General features: G+C 34.1%; 1 protein-coding gene across 1 annotated transcript; it reads left to right on the plus strand.

Moving 5' to 3' along the window:
* Positions 1–8,545: 8,545 nt before the first annotated feature.
* LOC149548338 (large ribosomal subunit protein eL42-like) lies at positions 8,546–11,330 on the plus strand. The gene is made up of 5 exons (XM_089794248.1): positions 8,546–8,656; positions 10,453–10,564; positions 10,692–10,759; positions 10,891–10,966; positions 11,094–11,330. The coding sequence occupies exons 1-5, from the start codon at positions 8,546–8,548 to the stop codon at positions 11,150–11,152; spliced, it is 426 nt and encodes a 141-aa protein (XP_089650374.1). The 3' UTR covers positions 11,153–11,330.
* The last annotated feature ends 464 nt before the right edge of the window (positions 11,331–11,794 follow it).

Consider the following 11,794-nt stretch of genomic DNA (forward strand, 5'->3'; position numbering starts at 1 on the left):
AAGAATGTAATGTTTATGTTCATTCAATTGCTAGGTAAATACCAAGTGAAAGATATGAATGTGTATATTGAGCCCCTGATTGATGAGTTGTTGAAGTTATGGAATGGCATCACTATGTATGACATCTCTAGACCGATAGGACATCGACAATTTCAATTCCATGCAATGCTTGTATGGACAATACATGATGCCCCTGGGTTAACTCATTTTTGTGGTATGTTATATTGTTAATATCACATATTTTTGGTCTGTTATAATGCTTACACATTACTATCAAATGTTTAAGCTGCGCATGATAATTGTACATGATCCACTTCTGCATGATCTTGTAGGTCTTCAGACAAAGGGAAAATTCGCATGTCCAGTTTGTGGTCTGAAGATGAAATCTCGTCATTCGAGAACTTTAAGAAAGTAGGTGTTTGATGAATTTAGACACTTTCTCCACAGTAATCATAGGTATCAAATTGCTGAAAAACATCTTTTCAATGGGAAAGAAGAGACATCATCAAGGCCACGAAGAATGACAACTCATTTATGGAAGTTGGAATATGATCGACTAAATTGTCGAGGTAATATCCAATTTTTCGTTCGAAGTTTAAAATTTGTATTTTGATATTGTCTTATAGTTACTAATATTGTAATTGATGCTTGTGAAGATCGTCAAGGCATCAATGACCAACTTCCTAGAGGAATGAAAAGTTATCCTACTCAATTTAGTAGGTTACCGTACTACAAGGATCTCCCAATTGCGCATTTGTTTGATACTATGCATATTGGAAAGAATGTAACAGAGACACTATAGAAAATGTTGGATGGAAGGCGTGATAGAGAACAAATTGCCAAAATTTGTACCGACATTCATGAATCCAATCATGCACTAAAAGCTTCCATTGAATCAAATAGCAATGGAGACTGCATAAATACAAGTGCCCTTCCTTGGTTATTAACGGAGCAATAGAGTGATGCATTAAAAGAAGTCATAAAAAAAGCAAAATTTCCAACAAGGTTTGCTGCAAATATAAGCACTCTTCTATCAAAGAAAGGTGATTTTGGGCCTGGGTTGAAAACACATGATTGGCATACCTTCCTTAAGGTAAGTCATGTTCTCCATTTACAGTATATTTGTAAGATTGAATGTACTACCTATTGCATTATTTAATAATATATTGAAATGATCATTTTTAATGATTGCAGTTCATCCTACCTCTATCCCTTCCACAACAGTTTGACAACAGTATTAAACAAGTTATATATGATCTTGGAAAATACACGAGGTTAGAAGTGTTTTTTCTTAGATTTCTAGATGTCTCTTAAATCTATTGTATAATTTTATTTGAAATCTCGTTTATGTGGTTTTGTGTGTTGAATCTCTTTTAGGTGGTTATCATCTAAAGAAATTGACAAAAAAGACATAAAATACTGGAAGGAAAAAATTCCACAGCTTATGTGTGAAATGCAAAATTGTTTACCTCCAACCTTTTTCAATGCTCAAGAACACTACCTCATACATCAAGTTGAGGAGATTGAATTGTGTGGACCTGTACAAGCTAGATGAATGTGGATGGTTGAGAGGCACTTGAAATTTATGAAGGGCTTGGTTCGACAAAGAGCACGTCCTGAGGGTTCTATGATAGAGGGATATATGATATACTAGACCATGGTGTACATTACTGAATATCTTCCAAAGTTTGCAGCAGATATCCATGTAGATCGCATTTGGGATCCCAACTCTAATGACAAATTTGAAGGGGAGTACCTGAGGGGGAAAGGTAGATTGAGGAGGGTGACAGGTAATTATAAGTTTTTTTTTTTGTAGTTTAATAATTATTATTCATTATCAATATATATAAGTTGTTTCTAACTAGTGTAATTGTCTTCCTTATAGTTGGTCATGAGTGGGATGCCTTGCACTTGTATATTGCAAACAATCTTGATTGGATGACGGTATGGATTGAGCAGTCTCAAGAAAATGGTCTCTCATTAACATGGGATGGTGTTGTATCGTTGGTTAAAGAAGCTCATCGTAATGGAGATCCCAATGTTACAGAAATGGTACTTGATCTAATATATGGCTTAAGAGATACAAAGGTATGCATAAGATTTGTAATCATCACACATAAGTTTAATATCAACTCATAGATTGATGCAAATATTCTTGACATGTTTGAATAATTGTAGGTCAAACACCACAAAGCTAAGTACTACCATGGCTATAAATTCTGTACCAAAAAGTCAAATGAAATGAAGAAAACGTGTGATTTCGAGATAAGTGTTGTCTTTGCGGTCACCAATATTTCATCTAGAACTGACATACATCCTCAACGATCTAAAAATTGATACTATGGCATTTTGGATGATATACTTGAGTGTGACTTTAATTCATTCAAAATAGTTCTATTTGTCGTCAAATGGTTCAGGTTACGACTGAATCGAATGATCCTGATAGGACTATTATTGAACATGATAGTGGATTTACTATGATTAATACAAGGTCATTTGAGCCAATTAGAGATGAGCCCTATGTTCTTCCAAGCCAGTGTGAGCAAGTGTTTTATTTTGGTGTTCCACAGAAACTAGGTTGGTCATTTGTTGTTAGACATGACCCAAGAGGAAGGCCGATAAAGTATAATGTGATCGAAGAAGAAGAAATTGAAGAAGCAGAAGAGGAAGTAAATGATTATCAAGAACAACAGTTACCTAGTGGTGAAGATGAAGAAGATGGTGATGATTTTGGTCATGCTGACGATAATGGTGATAATGATGATGACGATGTTGATGACGATCATGATCATGGCGATGATGGTGATGAAGATGATGATGACGGTGATGAAGATGGTGATGATGATGATGATGATGATGACATGGATGAAGATCATGATGATCAACGAAATGTCCAGCTAGGATCAATGTCAACTATGATGGGGTTTTGTACGACCAAACTTTTCTTTGTAAACCATATGTGCACATATAAACATTAAGTAGAACATGTCAATTTTTTTTTAGATATACACATTAGTTACACTAAATTTTTAACTTAAGACAAATGATTTACATATACAATCTAATTTATTATTAATATTTTTTTTTGGTAAGTCTATTACTTTAATTTCGCTGTTGATTTCTAAGAGTTACTAATTTTTTTCACAGGGTGATATGGATGCACCATCTCAGACACCTTCAGTAGAGGTAAACATTAAATATTGTAAATTTAAATATTAATATAGAAACAAATGTCATATTATTATGTTCTTTTCTTTATGTCTTTGGAGTTGTTTTGATGAAATTTTATTGATATTTAATGTCACAAATGATAGGAAAAGGCTAGAATGACTACTGATCAAATGCGATCTAAAATATGAGCTTCATATCTACATAACATCACCCTTAGTACTGACCCTGTGTTCATCACCCAGCAAATCAAGCAAAGATACATTGATGAACTTGTTAACATTATCATCAAGGGTGACAAAAGTGAGGAGAAAGAGGCACTGAGAATGGAATTGGGCCGTAGAATCCAATCTTTGTAGGTAAGCAGTAATTCGACTAAAGCAATAATAGAAGTTCAATAGATATGAATATTTTATACTATCTTATGGATCTTGATCTCTAATTTTATGTGTACTTGTATAGACATTTGTGCCATTTGTGACATCACATGGTGAACATGGTGATGGTCGTTGCGCACAACCTTCGTGTAAGTAGCACTTTGTTTTCATCAACATTATAACACTTACTTTTTTTTTGTGGACATTTCTAGCTAGTATCCAATTTGATCTTTATCCATTGCAAATGTCTTTGCTAACAATATTGTATTCCTCAGCTCATTATGATGTGCGGACTCCTCCTTCGGCTGTCAGTCCACTATTGCCTAGTGCATTGTCGGCAACAAGGGCCATGCAAACATCTTCATCTATGCCCACTAGAACTGGTAAAACCTTGTTTTGCTATATTTTGTAATGTATTTGTACAAGTTGATGAACAACAAAGTAGCATATCAGTGCTTAAATGATGTCTACAGAAGCTTGCATACACACAAACACATGCATACACACACCACGCATACATACATACATACATATATTGTACTACGCAGGCAAGATTTTGTGCTACTTTTTGAATTAATGTTTCAGATTCACATGGAAAAATAAGTCTAACCTTTGAATCCAAAAGTAAACTGAAACATCATTTAAAAAATATATTTTAATTTTGTATTTTATGTTTCTCTGCGGTGTTTCTATACGATGTATGTGCATAGATACTTTTATATTCTTGAACTGTCACTGTGATAACAGACCATGGACCATTGAAAGCTATCCTAAACATAGATGATTAAAAATCACACATTATCTTATCATAAACATAAACAACAATATATCATGAATTCTAAAAATATGGTATCTTTAATACACTATTTGATTATCCTGAATTAAATCCTTAATGGAATGCGAGGAAAAAACATTTTTGCTAGTCAATTTCTTCAATTTGATTATATCCATAAGTATGCTTTAATTCATTTGGTGTCTACTTTAATTGTCACGATGTTTCAGTTGATAGACTAGCAGAGAACAGTACTAGTGAAGTTGATCCATTTCCTGGAGCAGTTCATGTCATTAGTACTGGTTCATATGAAGGGACATTATTGCTGAATAAGAAAACTATGTTTCCGTTAAGAGAACGAAAGCTTCCAGGTGCTTTAAAATTGTTTTTATTTAAAGTATAAAAAAAATCTATTTTTATATTACTTGTTTTGTACTGATAAATCCTTTATGTTTTTGTAGGTAATAATGTTTTCTTTGAACATCTTTTTCATATGAAATTGAGACTATTCGGACCCACCATACGTAAAAGGTACATAGTTTCATATCATTTCTACATAATTTTTCTTTTCTTTCATTTACTATAATATATTAAAGCTATTGATCTAACAATCTATTTGTTTTTAAAAAGGTGGAATTTACAAACCATGGAATTAAAAAATCAGCTCATTGCATCTTTTGACGAGAAATTTGGAAAAGACATGTTTGACAATGGCCTACTTCTCAAAAGAGCAGCAAAGCATATAAAGACTGTGAGGGATCAATATAGAAGGGCTCTTAAGGATAACCCAAAGTACGACCGTCTAGCTATGATTCCACCAATGGAGTGGAATGAAATAGTAGAAGATGCAAAGGAGAAAAGGCAATCCGAAGATAGAGGTAATGAAGCAACATAGGGCAAAAAGAGGTATGTCATTATAGTATTAAGTACATTGTAATCATGCACTAATTATTCATATTTGTAAATATATAATCTAAGATGTTTGAAATTGTTCATAGATTGCAGGACACATCCGTGGCTACAAAAGTAAGAGTAGAAAAGTTTGGCCAACACAAACTTGGCTCTGGTGGCTATATGAATCTCCAGTCTCAAGTTGTAAGTAGGAGCAATGATATGAAATAAATTTTTTTAATATAATGTTGCAAAAAATTTTGTTTAGTGAAACCATACATACAAAACTGATGATATTAAGCAAAAAATACAGGGCATAGAATTCAATGTGGAGGTCACAGATGAAGATAGAAAACTTGCCTTGAAGGAAGGCTATAAATTCGTGGCTACATGCCTACTCAAAGAATCTATAAGCCTTGCTCAAGAATCCAGTTCACCAAATGATATCTCATAGGTAAATTGGTTAGATGAAAAGTAAATGAAATTGAATAGTTGATCCTTTTCTTTTTTGGTATTAGTTTTGAACGTAAATTGACTACATAACAATGTGCATAACATTTTATTGCAGCCTTCATATCCTACCACAGAACCTGCTCGTGACGAAGGCCATAATGTGCATTATAGTGGTGGAGGTATTAATTTGCTATTGGAAATTAATTATGCAATCATAAATATGAAATGTTCTCCTTCCATTTATTGTCCAAGCATGCTCTTATCAAAACATATATTCTATGCTCATTGTACAGATCTTCTAGAAAATGTATTGTTTAAAGACTGATATTAGTTTGTGAGCCATTACCACCAGGTCTTCAGATCATTGAGGCTATTTTATTGTATGATTTGAAAATCCATAACTATAGTTTTCATCACTGGAAGGTGTTTCTATGTTGCTGCTCAATTCCATTGCAGTGTACATGAGATTTTGTTTGTTTGAGCTAAGACTTTTCTCTTGGCTATTTGTTGTTTATTAAATCATAGTAGTTTGCATTTCTTGTATTATGTATTTAGGGTATTCTTGAGCAATGAGAACTAGGTTTATAGATTGGCAAGGCAATTTATTATATGATTTGGATCATTCACATAGTTTTGTTCTTATTTCTCTAACACTACTTTAAAGATTATCTCTGGTTGCTGAAACATATTAATTATTTTAAAATAGGGATCTTTAAGCTTTTGATCAGTATTTGATAATGATTTCCAACTCTATACTTTGATAAATCATTTTTTCTAACAAATCTCATAGAGTAAATATTTTGATATTGCTATCATGATTTAACTGTGTAGTATTTGAGTCAAATTTATTGACTCATATTTCATGTGCAGTGCTCAAAATGAATCCATCACTCATGATAATATTTTTTTTGAATATTTCAGAGCATGTTGAACATCATGTCGAAGGAGTGGAACATGTTCCAAGTGTTCAACATGTTGACGTGGCGGTGGATCAAAATGTTAATGTACATGATGTGGCATCGTCAGGTAAGAAAAATGCATGTTATGTTGTACTAGTACTTAATTATAGACTGGTAACAGTTAAAAAAAGAAAAAGAGTATGCCAATTTATCCCATTCACTTGTTCTTGCAATAGAGCCCCCTTTAGTGCAACAGCCTCCTGCTCCTACAAAGAGAAGGAGCCATTGTAATTTAACATTACACGTGCTAGAAGAGGAGGAGAATGATGCAGATATGGATGCTCCTATGAGCACTTTTCTTAAGAGAGCTCATAAAAACAAAAAGAAGAAATGATGTTTTAAAAATCTTCTTTCAAAAACCTTGTTGGATAATGAAAGAACTTTTTTTAAAGTAATTATGTATGAATGATGCATATTAATACTAATTTTTATCTTATGTTAATAAATATTGTTATGTCTTAATGAAGTCTTGATTAGTATTGTGTATTAATGAATTTTATATCATATTAATGAATGTTATGTGATTGTATTGATTGAATGTTATGGTTCATAAATGGATGAATGAATCAATGAAGTATGTAATTAGATGATAATGGGTACTTTAGATTGATGTTAGGGGTAGGGGGGTGAGGCTAGACGAGCTTCCACCTTCACGTGGTTGGCCTTGTTAAGTAGAGAATATTATAGTATTCTTGAAACCAAGTGAAGCTCAAACTAACATAAAATGGTCACTTCGCATGTGGTAGGTCTATAATGATCCATGACTACTGCTGCCCATAACATGAATTTGTGAAATACATTTTGATATCACCAATTTCAACACTCTATTTGAAGCATAGGAGTGGCCTATAGTCTTAGCATGAATTTTGAGGAATGCCTCAGTCCAGATTGCCTCAGAAGTGGCTGGAAGAAGCCTGCACAAGTCTGAGACTATGAACTCTCCCTGCCTTGGCCAAGAAGAACTTGCCAACTCTCTACTATTATGGCAAACTACAGAGTGGTGTGGCTGGTCTGCAACCAACCAATAAGTTCACAATTAAAGGAGTGAGCCTTCCTTCACCAAGGATTTCCAAGCAACGATCTCAAGTGTACCAATTTGATCAATGCTCAAATCATTATTGAGAATCTTGTCCCAATCAATCTCTAGATGAAACAGGGACACAAAGTGACTAGTCAAATGGTGAATAACACCTAAACGTCTGAAACTTTCATCCTTATATCTTCCAAGCATCACATGAAGACCAATGCATCACATGAAGAAACTACATTCCCAAGCGCCATAACAAGCGCAATGCACTCTTACTCTATGATGCAGAGGTGGTGTGTGGTATCCATCTTCTTCATATGAGATAGAAAATCAATTCATTTAGCAACAACTCTTTACTCCAATGTCCCCTCAAGGACTTACCTTCCACGCTACCCCAAGTGCACTTAGAGTTTCCCAAACACCATAACTTCTTCCAAGGCTTCAACCTTCATTCTTCCTTTGTGAATCATCTCCTCATGGCCTTTCCACCATGTTCCATCCATTCATTCATTTTGGACAACTAATCTCTTACCCAACATTCATATCTAGCCTTAAAGCTAGTAGCCCTCACCAGTCACTAATTTGGATTTCTCTCCAATAGTTCCCAAACAACTATGGAAACTAAAACCTAATTAAGATACCCTTTTGGGATCTATACATCCTCCCTAAGTTTCAATATCAACCCTTTTGGACCATACCCAAGATTCGATACCCCTAGCCATAGGCCTCATAACATTTACATGAACAATGATGGTTTCACAATGATAGGTGATAGGTGACTACTAATAAGTAGGTGTTGGGAAGGCTTCTCTGAATATAGTGAAATAAGTATGATGCTATAAGGCTAAGATACCGAGGTGTCTAGTTTTTGGGTAGATGCAGGGGTGCTGATGCATAGATGCTTTTGGAGGAAGCGCATTCCCTGCCTGAGGATACATGCAGGATTCTTGGGAAAGCAGCCAGAGAGAATCAGGATAGCATCTGGGCGAATTTGCAGAGCATCGGGCTTGTTTGAGTGTCCAGTCACTTAAGTGACTTAATAAAACATGTGTTTAATTGTTTTTTAAATTATATTTTTTCTCCTTTTTGCCCCAAAACCATAAAATGGCCCTAATATAGGCCATTCGTTGCTCATTTCTTTGCAGACATAAATTATAGTGTGTGTGTGTATATATATATATATATATATAGACACACTTAAAATCCTCAAAAAAAAAAAATCCCCGCATTATATATATAGATAGACACACTTAAAATCCTCAAAAAAAAAATCCCCGCATCCCTGCATCAGGACCAACATCGATAACTTAGCTATAAGACATTGATTGCTCTGGGGCCAAATCTGGAGTGACTTGAACTTAAGTCCTTCCACTTGCTACTGAAGTGCTCTATTGAGCTATTAGCCAGCCTTCTATGGCTAGCCTATAATTGATCTAGTGTGGATTGCTTGGAGTGAATCTTCTTAGGCTACACCGGAGGTGCTTGGCCCTCCTAACCTTGCCTGACTCTGATACAATGTTGAACTTTCACAGACCAGCTGGGATTCGAACAACTGATCATCAGTCCAGCAGTTGCTTGTTTCCAATATACACACAGGACATTACCTGCCCCATCCAGATAGTTTTAGAGGTGTTCCATCTCAAGATAGACTTTCTACACGTGCACTTATCTTATGCATTAAGCAAGATATGAGAGAACTGTGTTGGTGATAGAAAATTGGAAATCAAAAGCTTCATTCTTTCTAAAATTAAATTTGTGTGTACCCAGGAGATTTGAAAAATTTGATTATGTTACACACCGTGTGGAATTTACTGGTAAATCTATCCAACAATAGAACATGTTGAGAAACATAAAATTTGTTCAATGCTGCTAGTTTGATAGCTTGTGGTGCAAAGAATGTGGGGAAATTGGCATCTGTCTGACCCTTTAAATAGTTGGGATGCCTTGGCAGAAAAAGCACCAAAGAAAATGAGCTCATGGAAGCTTGATAAGTCTTTCCATATTTTCATGAAGTGAAATCTGTTCATTGGAGGACTTGATTCAAGGTATAAACAAATGATTTTAAAAGATTCTATTTACTCCCAAAATCTGTTCCCTGCATATATTGAATGACATGTATGGAAAATGCTTACAAGCCTGTTGATTTCATGTGGAATTGGAAGCTTCTAAGTGGAAATTGACTTGGGTGTAATCTTTATATAGTTTGAACTTTATATACTCTTTGCCATCAAGAAGAAAGCTTTATGTACTAATGACATATATGGTGTAGTTTTCTTCTGAGTGGAAATTGACTTGGTTGTAATCTTTTTCTTTATATTAAGCAAACAAATTGAACCAAGTAAGGGGTATTAATAATATACTTTTATCTTCACAAGTTTGCATCATTCATATTCACAGTTAGATTGGTGTTCAAGGAATGTGTACAGTGAACTGCAACTTCTGTTTAAATTCCCAATTAAGTGTTTATTATTGTTGCTGCCATAACTAGAATGGTGCTTGAATATTTTATGGTTAACTGCTTAATCTATTAGAATTCGAAACTAAATTATTACTAGTTGTGTTCACAGTTTGAAGAGAGTGTACTGTGCTTAGATTAGTATTGACTTCTGTATACTAAATAGTTCTAAACTATTAAATCACCAGTTCTTGAGTTTCCCATCAGAACATTAATTGAAAGAGTGCACACTACTAAGATTAGTAATGAATCTCCACATTTAACTTTTGCTTTAACATGAGTAGTTCATGCTCATGTTTTTCAAGGTATTAATACTTCTTTGACCTTGTATTATGCTAATCTGCTGATAGGTGAACGTTCGAAAAACTAAGAAAACTTTTTGCAAAAACAAAGCATGCAGAAAGCACACTTTGCACAAGGTTACTCAGTACAAGAAAGGCAAGGACAGTCTTGCAGCCCAGGGTGAGTTTTTCCTTTTGTATTATCTAGATATAAAAGCCAAAATTTTTCTATTTTTATTTTTTGTTTTTTGTTTTATTTTGGGGTAAGACAACGAAATTAGATCACTGGTTTTATTTCATTTTTTCAGGAAAACGTCGGTATGATAAAAAACAATCAGGCTATGGAGGCCAAACAAAACCTGTCTTTCACAAGAAAGTAAGCAGAACTTTATGACTACTAATATGATTTGCCTTTATAATATTATGATCTTCTAATGGTGGACTGTTCGACATATAAAGCCCTTAGATTAGTAAATTCACGATTCTGTTATTTTGCAAATGTTGTAGGCAAAAACAACAAAGAAGATTGTGTTGAGGTTGCAATGCCAATCTTGTAAACATGTCTCACAGCATCCAATCAAGGTAAGTTGCTATGAGATTTTCTTTTTTAGTCTCAAATTGGTGTTTGATGGAAAAGAGTATATAAAGTTAAAACTACATTATTTTTACACATGAGTACATGCCTTTATCATATCTTTTTGTTTTGCAACGATGCAAACACTTTGAGATTGGTGGAGATAAGAAGGGGAAGGGAACATCCCTCTTCTAGATGAGAGGTTATTTCTACATTTGATTGAGCTGTTTACACTATTTGTATCTGATACAAAAGCTTTTTGGAGTGTAGTAGTGAGTTACACGGCAACAATCTATTGAAGATACTATTTAATTTTTAGTGAATTACACGGAAGCAATCTATTAAAGATGACTATTTAATTTTTAGTGAGTTACATGTGAGTAATTTTTTGATGCCAATTAAAAAACTTAGAATTTATTTGCTTATGAGTTGTTTGGTTTGTCACTCTGATTAAAGTTCCTTTTTCTGTATGGTAACTGAGGACTTGTGCATTTTGTGAGAGGTCTTCTTGTGGAAGTTGAAATTGGCAGTTGGCATATTCAATGTTTGAGTCAAACCGATAAAAATGAACATTTATCTTCCCTTGGACTAGTAATCCATTAATGACATAAAAAATTGCTTCTTCAGATTTTAACTCCACCTTCCATAGTGATCTGGTGAAAAATTGCTATTGAATTGGCTCAGACTATTTTTTCAGGCCATTGTGTCCTTACTTTAGACAATAGACTCGGTTGCACTTATCTGAGAATTCAACTATCAATAATTTTAATAATCAATGTTCTTGTTTTAACCATACTTTTCAGTGCACTCCAAACTACTGTAAATTAGCTTGCATGT

The sequence above is a fragment of the Cupressus sempervirens genome, chromosome 7 (assembly GCF_028749045.1).
Source record: "Cupressus sempervirens isolate cs-2001-9-10 chromosome 7, ASM2874904v1, whole genome shotgun sequence".
Taxonomy (NCBI): Eukaryota; Viridiplantae; Streptophyta; class Pinopsida; order Cupressales; family Cupressaceae; genus Cupressus; species Cupressus sempervirens.